We start from the raw sequence: 18,516 nt of genomic DNA, 5'->3' as shown, positions 1-18,516 counted from the left end.
ACAATATATGAAAATAAATAGAAGGAAGGAAGGAAGGAAGGAAGGAAGGAAGGAAGGAAGGAAGGAAGGAAGGAAGGAAGGAAGGAAGGAAGGAAAAAAAAAGATTTTAAATATTGCTCTAGGCAGCTTTTTCCTCTTCTAAAATGCCACTTAAGTAGTAAGTATTCTTTTGAAGACTATAACTCCACTCAACAGTATTATTAATATAAATTTAGAAAACATTTTCTTTGTATTAAACATTTAATGTCCAAAGAAATGCATTACAACAGAGTAAGACTATATATTTAGCTTGCATTTTAGTATTAGTAAACACATTCTAGACACAATAAACAAACTTATATCAAAAGAAAAGTTAACTCAATGAATTATGTAAAATTTACCTCATTAATATGTTTGTATGTTTTGATCAAATCCACAGACAGTTTCCTTAAAGGAGCAGCTGCTGGATCACGGAAAGTTAGTGGCATCCGCCTCTGTAAAATAACAATATCACATATAACCTTAATCAGTTAAATGTTATATGATTATATCACATATAACCTTAATCAGATAAAATCAGAATGTTATTTAAAAATAATGGATTATACATTATACATTCACCGAGGAATAACCAGAAATATATTTAAAAAGCAAAACATTTAAAATGACAGGTGCTAAAATTTATCTTACTAACATGCCAAAAAAAACAAAACAAAAAAAAACCTCTCAGCTTTCATTTAAAGTTAATATTATGGTACAATTTTAATGGTTTGATTATACCCAATAAGCCAGTGATTCCCAAACTGTGAGCCGCGGCTCCCCAGGGAGCCGCGCTATCGTCATGGGGGCGCCGCGGAATATCTGCGCCCGCTGGGTCCGGCGCTGATGCGCCATTTCTGGGGCGTCTGGTGCGCATGCGCAGTTGCAGGTCGGATTTCCGGGGAGCCGCGGGCGCGTCTGGTGCGCATGCGCAGTTGCAGGTCGGATTTCCGGGGGAGCCGCGGGCGAAAAAGATTGGGAACCTCTGCAATAAGCAATGTTTATTTTTCATCTATGAATGTATGGTAGATTTTGGCTTATACACCCTTTCATGAGATTGTTCTGTTAAAAATAGAATAAAACCATTTTTTTTTGTTACAAAATATAAGGCAACTGTTTCTAAAGCAGATGAATATTCTTTTGAAGAAATCCTTTCAAATGATAAAAGTATTCCTTTCCAGTCTATCTTGATATTACACCAAGAATTCCAATGAACAGATATGAACCCTGTCCTGATAAATGCTTAATCCTTAAATTTTGGAATATGGCCATTATTCAATAAAAATAAGCATAGCAACTGAGACTTGGAGATAATAACTGAAGTAGCTTTCCCTGATGGATTTTAACAGCAGAATTTTCCACCTAAACATCTACTATCCAAAGAAAACCTGTTCTAGTAATTTCTACAGGTTTGCATTACAATATCTTGAAAATACAACTACAGTTCTACATGTTACTTTTTTACAAATAGATCAAACTCTGTCCAGAGGCAACTTCCTGCCATGAAGTAATACTGCCATGAAGTATTTTATAAAACAGGGCCTTCAACCCAGAGGAATGCAGAATGGACATTATAAGATATAACCTCAAATAACTTGAATATAGAAGCAGAGACTTTGAAATTTGACCGACAAAATGAAAGATATACCAATTTTAAGCAGACTACACTGACAGTATTAGCAATGATGTTAAAAGTTCTAATTCAAGGCAGGTAGCATACAGACTTAAGAACCAATAGCACAATGACACAATTGCCAGTTTAAGCATCACTAGTTGTTTTAAAATGTAGATTGGGACATGTAAGACATGTTAGGGAGAGTGAAAAATTGAGTGAGTATGGTAGAAAGCTACAAATATAATATAGCACACAATTAAGTATGTTGGCCTTCCATCCTTTCAAGGTGCAGCCTCACCAAAGAATCAAAATGACAATAGAGATAGACTTTCAAAGTTAAAAAAAAAAATCCTGCTTCTTAACCTTGGGGCAGCTTCGAAGTAAAGTATCTATTATCCAGGATTTAATTCTGATGAAAATTATAAGCTGGAATGTATTACAAAGATCCAGGTGAGAGAGAGAAAAAGGATTCATTACAAAGTTAAGTCACTCTAGGATGTTAACAATTTACAGCTGTAAGCTTACAGCCTGCAAATCTTTTAGAAGTATCCATAGTAGCCATTCAATCTGATCAAAGCTCCAAATAAGCTCTAGTTAAACAAGTCATACATAAAACAGTATATTGGATCATATTTTTATTGAACATACTGTCTCTGAAGCTCTCTTAAGGGCTCATTGAATTCAATACTACAATCAATGAAATGACAAATGAGTTAAAAAATCTGCTTTTGATAAAACAGGATCACGGAATTGAATCAAATCCTCATCATAAGATCTTATCTTCTTATAGATTTCCCATGTATTCCAATGATTGGGAATGCATCAATTTAACTGCCAGGCAGATAGTACTGATTATGTGCTCTCATATTGGTGTTAACACACACATAAATATATTTTCCCATGATTTCTGTCTCTAACATTATCCTTTAAGTCTCCCAATGGTGCATCCATCACCACTGTAACTACCTTGTTGTAGACATCCTCTTCTTCCCTTTCCTTCCATCCTTCCCAACATTAGAACTTTCTCTAGAGAGCTAGGTCCTCACATAATTTATTATACGGGTAATCTGAGTCTGATTATTTGTCACTTGAGCAAGAACTCTTGGTTGAGTTGTTTGAATGATCCTTTTCTTTATTTTCTTCACTGCCAAGTCTTCTCCAACATTAAAGTTCAAACGCATCAATACTCTTTCAACCCTGCTTCTTCAAGATCACAACGGCCTCTGTGGCTCAGACTGGTAAGACAGTCTGTTATTAACACAGCTGCCTGCAATTACTGCAGGTTCTAGTCCCACCAGGCCCAAGGTTGACTCAGCCTTCCATCCTTTATAAGGTAGGTAAAATGAGGACCCAGATTGTTGGGGGCAATAAGTTGACTTTGTATATAAATATACAAATAGGATGAAGACTATTGCTAACATAGTGTAAGCCGCCCTGAGTCTTTGGAGAAGGGCGGGATATAAATGCAAATTAAAAAAAAAAAGATCTATTTTTTTTTCCTATAGAATATCACAGACAATATTATGGCTTGCATGTTTCTGGTATCTGTAAATATAATCACATCATGGCATCTGAACTGAATTCCAAGCGAAGAATATTGTATCCAACTATGAAGCATACAGCTTCACAGTTGGGTACAATATGTATGATGATTTGGAATCTCAAAGTCTTACAACTGAGAGAACAATGGATTCTGGGTTGCATCAGCAAATTTGATAGGAAATTGTCCGGTTATTTCCATGCGAAGTTGAAAAAATATGGATCATGAACACAACAGTGAATCTAAAAACATAAATACATATACTGCAGGTGGCTGAAGCAGAAGGAGTAACATGTTTTGGAATGGCTGAGTTAAAATCTCAATTAGTTAACCCAAATGAAATGCTGTGGTATGACTGGAAGCAAGGAGTTACTGCATAAAACCCAAAAGTTATCTGTGTCTTGAGGCCACTCTTTAAAATAAATTGGGCCAAAACATCTCAAAGATGATGTGCAGGACAGATCAGCAGGTACAAAAAAGTTTTTCAAAGTCACAGCTGTAATAGGTAAGGTGGTATCACCAATTATTACATATAAAGCTTCCCATACGTTTTCCCAACAAAAACAGTGAATGTTGGGATTCTAAGTTCAATAAAGATGCAACACAATAAACTATTTTATGTGTTATTTAATTGCAATCAACACAGAGATAACACTTATCTGTTGCTAGCACTTAGATGAAATTCAAATGACACTGCAGGTCACACTACTGCAGAATTATAGTTCTAAGGGATTCACAAACATTCCTTCATTCTATTGGTGTAGAAATCAAAGAGATACTATGGTCACAATCCATAAAAATCCATCTCTCTTTCCACAAACTCTGACAGCCTTATAAAACTCGGATGATGATGTTTAATGTCTAGATGTCCAGAACAGTGTAGGGATATTCTACCAGGATGTAGTCGTCAAACAGCACTGCAGTTTAACATCTTGATTTGATATTTTGAACATGAAATGTGTGACTCTTCCATTTCAAATGCAAAAAACTGTTGTTCTGAATGTGAAATAAGATTGGAACATTTTAACATGAGTGCTCCAGCCTTGGGACACTTTTTTCAGGTTTAGTTAGATCTGTAATAATGTTACATAATTTTTTTAAATTAAAATATTTCCAAGTTGAACGTTTTGCATACTTCTCAAGGTTTAGCTCTAAATGCCAGTGTACTACGAAGACTGACACTTCATGGCACTTAAAAGGATTCTCTCTCTCCATTGTGTCTACACAGAACTCACTTCTTCTCTTCTTTACTTCCTCTTTTAGTGCTTCAGGTGTCAAGGGAGATATAAGGTTCTGGTTTTTGCTCTTCTGCAGCCTCAACCATCGTTAATTGATATTCTAGTTTGTCTTTGAAGTTGTTGCTCCATCTTTTTCTGGGTCTCCCTCATGTTCTTTGACCTTCTCTTCTTTTTGTATGTGTCTTATAATGTATGGAATTTCACAATATCCCTCTCCAGGTGAGCAAACCCCTTTATTTGCTGTAAAGGTTCCACCGCACATGTGTATTAGTCGTTTCAAAGCTTTAGGAGCTCTAAGTTTCTAAGCCGAAGAGCCAGTGCTGTTCAAAGATGTCTCTGTAGTCATGTGGCTGTATTTGTATGCAATTTTAAGTCTATGCCAATTCTTTCTCTTATGGTTTCATTACTGATTTTATCTCTTCTGGTTACTCCAGCAGCTTTCCTCAAACATCTCATTTCTGTATTGACTAACTTTCGTTTACATTTTATTTTAAGTGTCCATGTTTAGTACTGGTAACATAAGGTGGGGATGTATATGCTTTGTATGAGATGCTTCTTTGTGCTGATAGATATTTCCTTATGTTGTAGGAGTGGAGCAAGTTGTCCCAATACTTGGTTTGCCTTAATATTGCATTGTGTGTTAATCTCTTTATCCATTTTACCATCATCCGAGAATGTGGTTTCCAGATACTGAACTTTGATATTTGTTTTATGCTTGTTTCTTCTGTTACTATGTTTAGCATATGTTTTTCTCTTCCAATTATCATTACTTCTGTTTTCTCTTTGCTGATTCTTATATTATTTGTCTTGTGATCTTGGCCATAAGATGTAGTTGCAGCTTCTTAGGTGTACTTGCTATCAATGCCTAACCATCTGCAAAAAGTAGTTCATTGATATTATTTTCATTCCTGGGTTTGGCTTCTTTGCTTATGCTCTGATAGTATATATTCCTGCTTTGCTCCGGATGTTATTGTGAAAAGAAAGGAAATGTTAGGTGTGGGCCAAGTATGCGTCACCCGGAAACAGCTGCCTAAAGGGGCTCAGGTCAAGTTACGACAGGCTCAGAAAGCCAGCAATGGTTACTATACTACTACAGAAATTATAATTATAACAAGAGGCAAATGGACTGATCAAACAAAAAATGATCTTTGCCCATCCAAGCTGGTTAAATACAATTGTTCTGATGGCTAAGGAAGAAGACTATATTGATTGTTGTTGATTAGTTTTTATATTTCATCTGTAGAATATGTTATATTCCTTGTTTAATTACCCTAATTGGGATTTTAAACTCCATCATTAAGCAAAACAGCATGTGACTCTGCTAACTCTGTGAAACCTTTCTAGTGAAGTGGGGCTGTGGGGTGCAGGTGGGCTTGCTGATTGCATACCTGGCTCCTTGCTACGTTAACGGCAGCCCTGCCCGAGCTGCTGGAGATGATAGCCGGGACGCAGTTGAGACCCCCAGACCTATGGTTATGGGGGATTTCAACTTGCCGTCGGCGGGCGACTCATCAACGGCAGCTCGGGAGTTCATGGCTTCCATGACGGCCTTGGACCTGACCCAGTTAGTTAACAGTCCCATCCACACTGGGGGTAACACACTGGACTTGATTTTCATCTCGGGACAGTGGCTAAATGATCTGGAGTTAGGGGAGTTATTATTTAAACCCTTGTCATGGTCAGATCATTTGCTCTTTCAGCTAGACTTTCGAACCGCTGCACCGCACTGCAGGGAGATGGAACCGGTTCGATGGTTCTGTCCCAGGCGCCTGATGGACCCAGAGAGGTTTCTGACGGAGCTTGGGCCGTTTCCGAGGGAATTAGCCAACGGCTTCAGCTGAGGAACTGGTCACTGCCTGGGAAGAGGTGGCGGCTGGGGCTTTAGACCGCGTCGTGCCTTTGCGGCCTCTGACCCGGCAACGAACTTGTCCAGCTCCTTGGTATAACAAGGAGCTGAGAGAGATGAAGCGCCGGAAAAGACGCCTAGAGAGTGCTTGGAGGTCTGGTCGCTCCAAACCCGACCGAACACTAACGAGGTCACATATTCAGACCTACCTAGTGGCGATCAGAGCGGCGAAACATAATTATTTCTCTGCTCTCATCGCATCAGCAGATAATCGCCCAGCCACCCTGTTTAGGGTGACCCGCTCCCTGCTTCTGCAGGAGGCTCGGGAGGACCCCTTACAGGGGCGTGCTGAGGATTTTGTACAATATCTGTCTGATAAAATCGCTCGGATTCGGGACGGACTGGACACTGATTGGATAGATCCGAGTGGGTTGGCGGGGACGAGTCTTGAGAGTACTATCTGGGCTGAGTTCGATCCTGTGACTCCCGACGACATGGACAGGTTGTTGGGTAGGCTGAATCTCACCACATGTTTATTGGACCCGTGTCCCTCCTGGATGGTACTGGCCACATGGGAGGTTACACGAGGCTGGCTCCTGGGAGTTACCAACGCTTCCTTGTTGGGGGGCATTTTCCCCGCCGCCTTGAAAGAGGCGGTGGTGAGGCCCCTCCTCAAGAAGCCCTCCCTGGACCCAGCTGTATTAGCAAACTACCGTCCAGTCTCCAACCTTCGCTTCTTGGCGAAGGTTGTTGAGAGTGTGGTGGCATATCAGCTTCCTCAATACCTGGAGGAAACTGTCTATCTGGACCCATTCCAATCCAGTTTCAAACCCGGGTACAGCATTGAGACGGCTTTTTGTCGCGTTGGTGGATGACCTCTGGAGGGCTCGGGACAGGGGATGTTCCTCTGTCCTGGTCCTGTTAGATCTCTCGGCGGCTTTTGATACCATCGACCATGGTATCCTGCTGCGGCGGTTGGAGGGACTGGGGGTGGGAGGCACCGTTTATCGGTGGTTCTCCTCCTATCTCTCTGACCGTTCGCAGACGGTGTTGGCAGGGGGGCAGAGATCGACCCCGAGGCGCCTCACTTGTGGGGTGCCTCAGGGGTCTGTTCTCTCACCTCTCCTGTTCAACATCTACATTTATTTATTAATCTTTTATTTATTAATCATATTTATATACCGCCCTATCTCCCGAAGGACTCAGAGTACATGAAGCCACTGGGCGAGGTTATCCGTGGTTTCGGGGTGGATTATCATCTGTACGCTGATGATACGCAGCTGTACATTTCCACCCCGAACCACCCCAACGAAGCCGTCAAGGTGATGGGCCGGTGTCTTGTGGCCGTGCGGGTCTGGATGGGGAGGAACAGGCTCCAGCTCAACCCCTCCAAGACTAAGTGGCTGTGGGTTCCAGCATCCCGGTACAGTCAGCTTACGCCATCGCTGACTGTTGGGGGGGAAGTACTGACCCCCAGGGGAAGAGTGCACAACTTAGGCGTTCTCCTGGACGATCGGCTGTCTTTAGAAGAACACTTGACGGCCGTCGCCAGGGGAGCATTTTATCAGGTTCACCTGATTCGCCAGTTGCGTCCCTTCCTTGATCGGGACTCCTTACGCACGGTCACTCATGCCCTCGTCACTTCCCGCCTGGACTATTGCAATGCTGTCTACATGGGGCTCCCCTTGAAGAGCACCAGGAGGCTCCAGCTAGTCCAGAATGCGGCCGCGCGGGTGATAGAGGGGGCACCGCGTTGCTCCCGTATAACACCCATCCTGCGCGGCCTGCACTGGCTGCCGGTAGCCTTCCGGGTGCAATTCAAGGTGCTGGTTACCACCTTTAAAGCTCTCCATGGCTTAGGACCGGGGTATTTGCGAGACCACCTTCTGCCACCGATTCCCTCCCAACGACCTGTGCGCTCCCACAAAGCGGGCCTCCTCAGGGTGCCATCGACCAAACAATGTAGGTTGGCGGCCCCCAGGGGGAGGGCCTTCTCTGTGGTGGCACCAGCCCTATGGAACGAGCTACCTCCGGGATTACGCCAACTCCCCGACCTCCGGGCCTTCAAACTGAAGACTTTACTATTTCACCGAGCAAGACTAGCCTAAGACATATTTTAGCGAAATTTTTAAGGGGTTTTAATCGGTCTTTGACCATTTTAGTGATTCGGCCAGTAAATATTTGTTCTTAATTGTTTTTTTAAATATTGTTATTTATTATACTTATATTGTATTGGTGTGGGTATTTTAATAATTGGCTGTAAACCGCCCTGAGTCCTCCGGGAGATGGTGCGGTATAGAAATGTAATTATAAATAAATAAATAAAAAATAAAATAAAAACCATGGTAGTTTCAGTAATTCCAGTTGTGCTCATTAAACAAGGCATTACATGACTTCTTGCTGCCTTTCCCACTGACTTTGTTGGAAGCCGACCGGGAAAGTTGCAAATGGCAATCGTGTGATTGTGGGATGCTATGCTGTTTCCTGCCTCCAGAGGGCCTTGTGGGATGGTGGGGAAGGCCCGTATTTTGCGGTCCCCAGAGTCTGGGGATGGCAAAATGCCCCCCCCCCAGGTCCTCTGGAGGCCGAAAAGAGCCCGTTTGCCAATTTCCAGTCCCTCCTGGCACGCGATGGCAAAAAGGTTAGCCATCACTGAACTAGACTACACACTGATTACAAAAGCTGGGTCCTGATTAGTTGTAGATGACTCGGAATCCATCAGTGTAAACAAGAAATTAGGTTGTTGGTTCCAATGTATACCACTAAATTAAACTGAACGTATTTGCCATTTGGTTGATTAAAGTTTAAAGAGAACATTCTAGAATTTTAGTTTTTATCATCTTAAACAGTTTAATCTTATTCATAAATCTGATCAGTTAGCTGTTATTCCTTAATCAAGATTATTAGTAAAAAGATTTTTTTTTAAAGTATGAATCTCTTGGAGATTTATGAGATCTTTTTGATAGTGAGAAAGCCACTATCACTCACTTTGTATCTGTTCAGAACAGATACAAAGAATTCATTTAGTTTGTTTTCCTGTGGTCCCCATAATTCTTAAGCATCTCTTTCTATCCTTCACTGTCCCCATAAAAGATAAAATATATTTATTAAAGTAGTACTTCACTTTTTATGTTCTAGTTCATCTCGGAAACTGTCGATGAGAAAATTGATATTTATTCAATGAAAAACTTTGGTGTTCAGCTTTTGTAGGAGTGCTCTCATTTATGATGGTATTCAGTTCACACATATACTCTGATCAGGGCTACATACCTCTAGTTGCTTTGTTTCTAATGAACATGTTATGGATCACAACAAATATTCCCTTAAGGTTGAGTACTGCAATATAAGTTTTATACAGGCTTCCAAAAGCTCCTTCTTCCAAAAAGACTTTCTTTGGCTTTTTTCCCCTCTTTGGAAACATTTCTCGTCTCATCCGAGAAGTTTCTTCAGTTCTAACAATTCTGACTGGTAGGGAACAGCACTGGAGTAAGAACTGAAGAAGCTTCTCAGATGAAAATGGGTGTTGGCCTTACCTGAACGCCCGTTCGCGAAAAGTAGGGACCAGCAGTCAAGAATGGGTTAACTCTGTCTGACCCGATAGGACTGAGTCTGCAAGCTGTTAAGCTCCTCCTCTTCCTCTTGCTTCCCAGCTTTTGGATAAGGATGATGCAGCACCCGACATGCTGAGCTGTTAACAACAAGGTAATCCCCTCCCCAGAGGTCGGGACCGGGAGGTACCTGGGTGGGGCTGACTGCTGGTCCCTAATTTTCGCGAACGGGCATTCAGGTAAGGCCAACACCTATTCTCCATAAAGGTGGGACCAGCAGTCAGGAATGGGACATACCAAAGCAGTTTGTCCTAATGGGAGGGATCCGATTGGCCCGGCATCCCCAAACCTGTATGAACGTCCGCATAAACATCCACTTCCGCATAAACATCCAATTTATAATGGAGGATAAATGGCGACAGGGATGACCAGGTGGTGGCCCAACACACCTCCTTCAAGGATACTTGTGTAGGCCATGCGGCCAAAGTGGCCATGCTCCTGGTCAAGTGGGCAGTGACGCGCCTAGGGGCGGGCAAGTCTGCACCTCATAGGCCTTAGCAATAGCTGCTCAAATCCAGCGCCCCAGCATGGAGGATGTAACCCGGTGACTAAGGCAAGCCGGCTAAAAGGACACAAAAAGAGATTCCGTCCTCCAGAGGTCCTCATAGATAGATAGATAGATAGATAGATAGATAGATAGATAGATAGATAGATAGAGAGAGAGAGAGAGAGAGAGAGAGAGAGAGAGAGAGAGAGAGAGACATACACGGAGCGCTCTCCGGACATCTAAGGTATGCCACGTATGTTTTAGGTGGTGCGAAGGCCTGGGGCAGAAGTTGGGCAGAACCAATTCCTGAGACCTATGGAATGCCATGTTAACCTTAGGGATGAATGTAGGGCCCAAACGTAAGATGACCCTGTTGGAATGGAAGAAGCAAAGGTCTTTCCTGATCGAAAGGGCAACCAGAAATGCGACTCTGTATGAGAGGAATCGTAGCCTACCTCTATCAGGGGTTTGAAGGGGCCTCAGGTAAGGGCGGTTAACACCTTTGTGAGATCCCACGTGGAGTAACAGTGGACCACGGGGGGTTGGAAGTAAGTGGCCCCTTGAGGAATTGCCAAATCAGAGGGAGCTGTGAAAGGGAACTCTTGGACCCACACAACGAAATGGAAGAAAGAGCTGCTACCTGTCTCCGAAGACTGTTTGGCGGCAATTCCTTCTTGAGGCCGTCTTGCAGGAATTCCAAGATGTGCACCGAGGAAGCCTCGGTGAGGACCAGGTCCTTCTGAGGGTACCAGCTGCTGAAAGCCCGCCAAGTGGCATTGTAGATGCGGTTGGTGGATGCTCGGCGCAAGGCCTGAATAATGTCGATGATCCTGGAGGACAGGTTGCTCCCTCTTAGCAGGCTCTGCTCAAACATGAGGTGGTCAGTTGGAGCCACTGAGGGTCTGGGGTGGACCAATGCCCCCTGGCTGAGGGATATCCTGTCTGGATGGAGCCGCCAGGGCTGAGCCACCAAGAGGGCCACCAGGTCCGCAAACCACGTCCAATTCGGGGCCAGCAGCAGAAGCTCTGCCCCCTCCTCCAGGCTTCCTGATGACTTTGGAAATCAGAGGGAGAGAGGGAAAGGCATAAAGCAGGCCGGGAGGCCACGGACTGTACAAAGCGTCCACTCCCTCTGCTCCCGGCACTGGGAATCTGGCAAAGAACCTCATTGTCTGGTGATTGGCCTGGGTGGCAAACACGTCAACCATCGGGTTGCCGAAGTGGTCTGTCAGCTCCCAGAACAGGACTGGGTGCAGGCGCCACTCTGCATGGTCGATTGAAGCTCAGCTGAGCTAGTTCACCTGCATGTTTGCCATCCCTGAGATGTGTGCTGCCCGTATGGACCGCAGATGCATCTCTGCCAAGAGGCCCAATTGTTCAGCTTCCTGCATGAGGTGCCAAGAGTGGGTCTCTCTGATGTGGTTGATGTGGGCCTTGGCAGCCATATTGTCAGAATCAAAATGCCTCGATCCTCAATTGTGTCCTGAAAAACTCTGAGGGCCAGCTGATCTGCCCGGAGCTCCAACCAATTGATGTTTTTTTTTTATTTGCATTTATATCCCGCCCTTCTCCGAAGACTCAGGGCGGCTTACACTATGTCAAGCAATAGTCTTCATCCATTTGTATATTATATACAAAGTCAACTTATTGCCCCCAACAATCTGGGTCCTCATTTTACCTACCTTATAAAGAATGGAAGGCTGAGTCAACCTTGGGACTGGTGGGACTTGAACCTGCAGTAATTGCAAGCAGCTGCTGTTAATAACAGACTGCATTAGTCTGTTAAGCCACCAGAGGCCATGTTGTGGCTCAGGTCCTCCTGAGTCCACTGGCCCTGGGCCATCTGCAATTCGAGGTGGGCTCCCCAACAGTAAACACTGGTGTCTGTTGTCAGGACAAGGCGATGCGGTTCCCTGAACTCTTGGCCCCTGGTGATAGCCTGAGAGGTCCACCACGTAAGAGAACAGAGGACCTCTGCGGAAAGCTGGACCCTGTGCGACGAAGTGCTATGATATGTCCATTGATACAGGAGAAGAAACCACTGCAGAGCCCTACAGTGGAGGGGTGCTCAGGGCCCAATGCTGATGCACGAAACCATCTTTCCCAGGAGCTGGGAGAGCAGAAGCAGAGAGACAGGACTCCCCGTTCTGACCTTCTGTACCAGGTCCCTCAAGCTGGAAAGACGCTCCTGGGAAAGGTACACTCTGCCCTCAGCCATATCGATGATCACCCCTAAATGTTGTATGCGATTTGTAGGAATCAGATAGCTCTTGGGACTGTTGATGGAGACGCCATGGTCTCGCAAAACCTGAAGAGTGGTATTCAGGTCCCTCCTTGCCACAGTTTCCGAACTGGACTAGATAAGGAGGTCGTCTAAGTAAAACTGAATCCTTATTGGCAGTGTCCGGAGATGGCCCGTTATGGCAGCCATACGTTTGCTAAATACTCTTGGGGCGGAAGAGAGACCAAACGGCAGGGCACAATACTGATAATGTTGCCCCGTGTGACAGAAACATAGGAATTTCCTGTGGGCTGGAAGGATGGGGACATGGAGATACGCCTCCGTCAGGTCCACCGATGTGAGGAAGTCACTCTCCCTGATGCTTTCCAAGATGGTCTGGAGAGACTGCATCTTGAACTGCTGGTAAATTATGCAGCGGATCAAAGACTTGAGATCAAGAATTGCCTTCCATCCCCCTCCCAGGATTTTTAGATCACGAACATGCGGGAATAAAACCTCTGTCCATGCTGTTCCCATGGAACCGGTTGTATGGCCTGAATGTCTAGAAGATGTTTTATGGCCGATTCCATCAGAAGCCTTTTCATTCTGTCCTTCGAAAGAGGGCAACAGACAAAGAGGCTCGGAGGGGTGGGGAGGAATTCCAGGGAGATGCCCAACTTGACCGTCTCCCTGACCCAAGTGTTCGTGGTGGTGGCCTCCCACTGGCTGGCGAATAGCACCAGACAGCCGCTAATGGGAGGATTGGATGTGCAGTCAGTGGGAACGTCGAAAGAGATGGCCCCTCCCCCCTGAAAGGGCCTTTTAGGAGGTCCCCTATGACCCTGACTACCCTTTCTGTCCTGGGGCCTACCCTGTCTGGGGGAAAAGACACTCTGCGATCTTTGTGCCATGAATCCACTATCTGAACCCTGAAAGGGACGAAAATAAGGGTGCAGTCTAGCCTCTGATCTACGGGACATGCTTGGTAGGACCTTCCATTTGTCACTTGTTTTCCACCAGAAGGGGGTCCAGGGACTCACCGGACAGTCTGCCATTGGAATATGGGGCTGAGGCCAGCCGCCATTTGTTTTGGGCATCAGCTTGCCAATGACTGATCCAGAGTGATCGGCAGGAAGAAATTGTGGAGCCGATGGATTTGGTGGGGAATTTGGAGCCATTTAAGGTAGCATTCGCCGAGAATTCTAAGGCAGCCACAATCTTATTCAAGACCTGTTGTGATCTAGTGTCAGTAGGGGGCAATCGGTCCTGCAACTGTTTAAGCCAGAGCAATGATGCTCAGTTAAAAAATAAAGCAGCTGTGGAAGCCTTAATAGCCCCGGCTGTGGACTGGAGAGGTTTAACCAGTGATTGCTGCGCCTTTTTGTCTTTAGAGCGGAGTATTTCCTCCAGGGGTCCTGTTAGGACTGGAGGAGTGGACAGGGCTTCCACAGTGGGGACCTGTAACATATTGGCAAAATCTGCACCCGGTTGTAGAGGCACCTGTCGAGATTATTAGGGTTGGGCCTGAATATTGGTGCAGACCACTGTCTTTGCATGACATCAGTAAATAGCCTAGGGACAGGAACCTCCTCTGCCTCAATGGCCGGTTCCGAAAATGGAGGGATTGAAGGGTCAACCCCACCCACTGAGGGGTCTGGGTTTGGCTGGATCATACCCAGCTGGGTAGTGGTCTTGGCCTTGTGGAGCAAGGACCTAAAAAGTTGGGGCCGAAAAAGCCCCACAAAGGATGGCTGGTCAGGAAGCTGGTCGTCATCTGACAAATCCGGGTCCCACAGTATGTCTTCTCCAACCAGAGAATCCTGGCTGGGAGAGGTTGAGGAATAATCAAGATCCTGGGAAGAACCAGTATCACCTAGCAGCTGGGGGTCCCAGTGATATTCTTGGGATCTGGGGTAGTCAGAGACCCATGATTGGGCCCGCTGCTGCAGACACATTGCTATGCCGTGCTGGATAGCATCGGAAATAAAGGCTGCCATGCTAGCTGGGATCTGAGGATCCTTCTGCTCAGTGGGCCTAAGGCCTGTGCCAGGGCTGAAGATGGTGGCCAGGGCTGAAGATCCCCTATGCCTTCCAGGTAATTCCCAATTGGACTCAGTGATACCTGGCTCTGGAATAGGCCCAAAGAAGCATTTCACTGTTGCTGGCAGCAAAGGGGCTTGGTTCTCTTCCCCATTGGGAGACCACACTGCAGTGGTCAATTGCAGTGGAGGTACAGGCAAAACCTCCGGTGTAGGAAGTGGTGGGCTGTCTTTTCCCGTTTGCAGACCCTTGATCCCGAGGGCCGAGTCACCTCCTGGGAGCTATGGCTATCAGCAGCCAAAGCCTGTAAGGCCCGTTTGCAGCTTTGTTGGATGGGGCAGCAGCCATTTTGAAAGGCAATAGAAGCCTGGGCATAGGTCTTTAATGCACATGTGGCAGAAGTTGAAACCCTGCTGCAGTGGGCCTAAGGCCGGAATAGCTGGCCTGAAGACAAATGGGCTGTCGCTATGGGGTAACTACCCTGCCCAGCCCCCTCCCTTGCCCCAGCCGGGGCAGTGGGGAGTTTCTGGCCAAAATGGCCTGTCCACATGGCCGTTGGCCCTGCCTGAGATGCACGTGGCCACTTCTAGCAAGGACAGTCTTACCAGCTCAATCTGAAGTCCTGCGTCGCTGGATCAAGGCAAGCCCGTCCCATCTGGCTGGCTAGAGCCACGGAGGCTCGCTCGTGAGTGCAATCGCCAACCACATGTCTTCTGTGGTCCTTGGGTAGAAACCTCCTATCCCCCAGCAGCAAGGGCTCAGCGATCGGGCAAGGCCCGGGAGCGCCGCTCTGATGCTCTGCCAGCGGCAGAAGCTTCGCCACAAAGTGACCTTCAGTTGTAATGCCATTCACACTAGGAGCCGAGCGGGACCTACCAGAAACCCTGGTGCCCTCTGCAATGCTCACGCCGACTGGGGCCCTCAGCGGGGTTGGGTCAGATCGCTTTTCACTCTGGCAAGGGAGAGGCTCAACCAGCAAGGCTGGGAGCCCTCCACAATGTTTCTGCTGCTTAGCAGCCTTCAGTGGTTTCAAGCTGGATCGCCCTTCATGCTGGGAAGAGGCAGGCTCAACCAGAGAACTGGGAGCCAGCCAGGATCAGGAAAAAAAACCCAATACTGGAAGGAAAAAGCAGTCAGACTAGGACAGCTCAGAAAAACGTGTCTGCCTAATCAGACCGAGTCTGAAAGCTGGGAAGCAAGAAGAAGAGTTTAACAGCTTGCAGACTCTGTCCTATCAGATCAGACAAAGTTAACCCATTCCTGACTGCTGTTACCACCTTTATGGAGAAGCAAAATGTTTTCAAAGAGAAAAAAAACCAAGAAAGTCCAGTTGCTTTTTGGAAAAAGCACTTTTGGGACAACCATGACCTGGATGATTAATAATTGCCACAGACTTTTATACAGGCAGTTCCTGGGCTCAGAACATGTGATTTAAAAACAATCTAATTATAGGTAAACTATACAAATAGGCAGCCCATTACTAAAATGGCAGGTGGTGTTGTCCCTTCTTAAGCCAAGAAATGCTTTTAGGAACCGCTGAAGCCATGTGTTTTCAATATACAGGTAATTGTTGACTTTAACTATGTCAGGAATCAGAATTCCCTTGCTAAGCACCTTTTTTGCCATGGTTATTAAATGAACCACTGTAGTTGTAAAGTAAATCATGCAGTTGTTAAGCAAATCTAGCTTTCTTCATTGATTTTGCTTGTTAGAAACCATCTGGGAAGGTTGCAATTGACAATTATATGACCCCAGGACACTGTAGCTATTGTGAATATATGCCAGATGCCAAGTATCCAAATTTTGATCATGTGACCATGGAGATGCTGCAGTGATCGTAAATGCGATGCCCAATTGTCAATCACTTCTCTCAGTGCTGTCATAACTTTGAACATTCACTAAATGAATGGTTGTACCCAATGCTCCGTAGCACATGATCATAGCACCCCTGCCTGTGCTTTGTAAGACAGGCTCTGCCAACCCACTTGTATTCCATAGGGCAGCCCTTGCCAACCTGCCCATGTTCCATAACTCCCATCCACAATACCCACATTACTTCTGTAGCAACTTGCCCCTCCACCCCTAGCACAAACAACCATACTCCTTGCTTTTTTGCTTAACACCCCTCAGAGGTCTGGGGTTACAATGGCAACCAGGATTGCTACTGCTAAGTAATGCGGACATGTGATTTCACATTTTATGACCACATTGCTTAGTAACAGAAATCCTAGTCCCAATTGCTATTAACTCAATGACTATATTTTGGGAAAGTTATTTCCTTTCCTTTAATCAACTAACTTTCCCCCCATTTTATTATATATTTTGAATATACAGAGGTCATGTTTGGGTGTGTTAACATGGGGGCCATATTTTCCTGATTTATAAACCCAGTCCTTTCAGATGTGGTGCTCTATCTGGACAATATTTTTGGTCTATTCTGAGAATGAAGCTCAGCAATCAGATTATGTGCGCACAGTTTTCCTAGACTGATAACCAACTTTTGCCAAGTCAGAAAAATGTACCTTTGATCTGGAACAACAAGACTTCTTGGGCTACTATATTTCCACAAAAGGTATACAGATGGACCCCTCAGAAGGTCCAAGCTGTCATAGACTGGAAAGCCCCTGCACAGCCAAAGATCCAATGTTTCCTGGGCTTTGCTAACTTCTACACAAAGTTTTGATCATAAAGCCAAGTCCCAGACCCAACTGACAAAGAAAGGAGTTAAATTTTCTTGGATGTCTACACACTAAACAGCATTTGAAGAGTTAAAGCAGTTTTTTTGCATGCCAGCCCCTCCTTTAGCACCCAGACACATCTGAGATTTGTTGTTCAAAATAAAAACTTCAGATACGGCCATTGGAGCTGTTCTTTTACAGAAGAGAGAGAGAAAAAACAGCCATCCCCCTTGTACTTTCTTTTCTAGATCACTATCTGCCCCAAAATGGAATTATGACATTTTAATAAGGAACTCCTTGCTGTTAAATCTGCAGTCCAACACTGGAGACACTTCCTAGAAGAGTGGCCACCAGCCTTTTGGGCACCAGGGACTGGTTCCGTGGAGAGAGGTTTTTCTTCAGACTGGAAAGGGCATGGTTTTGTGTGCTGCCTACATCCCATGGATGGGGCTTTGCTTGTTTGTGCAGCCTGGTTGCTGGCATGCCATGGACTGGTGCTGGTCCACAGACAGGGGGGTGGGTATCCCTGTCCTAGAAAGTGCACACTTTCCTATGGACTACAATAATCTACACACCCTGCAACAAACAAAACCGCTTTCATCCAGACAAATCAAATGGAGTCAATTCTTCTCACATTTTGATTTTTACATTAAATATGTCCCAGGCTCCAGGAACTTCATGTCAGATGCGCTTCTTGCAAATGAGAATATTCTCTTGTTTAACAGACTCCAACACCAGGAACAATTCTACAACCTTCTAATTTCCAATATCGACAGCCACCATCAGCCACTGAGAGGTTGGTAGCTACCAACTCTACCAGGATTTATGGCAATCATCAGGATAAAGACTAAGCAACAACTAGACTACATCGCATGGACAGGATAGATGACCTCAAGGAAACCCTAGCAAATATTGTAACCTTGTTTGTGATGGAGGGAGGAGTCCTGAAACATAAGGACAGAATAGTAGTTCCTCCCCCCCACCCCACCCCTGTGCAGGAAAGAGGTTCTGCATTTTTGCCATGACAATCAAACAGCAGGGCGCAGGTGTGTGTTCAAAACTCTGCATAGAACCTTAAAGAGACTTTTGGTGGCCTAGGATGACAGCAGACATCAAGAAATAGGTGGCTTCTTGCCACACATGCAGGGAGGTCAAACCCTTGCAGCCGCTATCAAACCACCCCACCCATGGCATAGTCTCTTTAGATTTCATCATTGATTTACCT

The 18,516-nt window shown here is 45.4% G+C and overlaps 1 protein-coding gene across 3 annotated transcripts in view; it reads right to left on the bottom strand.

The window, feature by feature from the left end:
* Positions 1-18,516, bottom strand: part of DYRK1A (dual specificity tyrosine phosphorylation regulated kinase 1A) — a 172,690-nt gene that overhangs the window by 20,762 nt on the left and 133,412 nt on the right. For all 3 annotated transcript variants that reach the window (XM_058184530.1, XM_058184532.1, XM_058184531.1), the window contains one exon: positions 381-473. In XM_058184530.1, coding sequence (XP_058040513.1) covers positions 381-473 — 93 coding nt within the window. The remainder of the gene's footprint in view (positions 1-380; positions 474-18,516) is intronic.

Source organism: Ahaetulla prasina, chromosome 5 (genome assembly GCF_028640845.1).
Source record: "Ahaetulla prasina isolate Xishuangbanna chromosome 5, ASM2864084v1, whole genome shotgun sequence".
NCBI lineage: Eukaryota > Metazoa > Chordata > Lepidosauria > Squamata > Colubridae > Ahaetulla > Ahaetulla prasina.
This window is presented reverse-complemented; position numbering and strand designations above follow the sequence as displayed.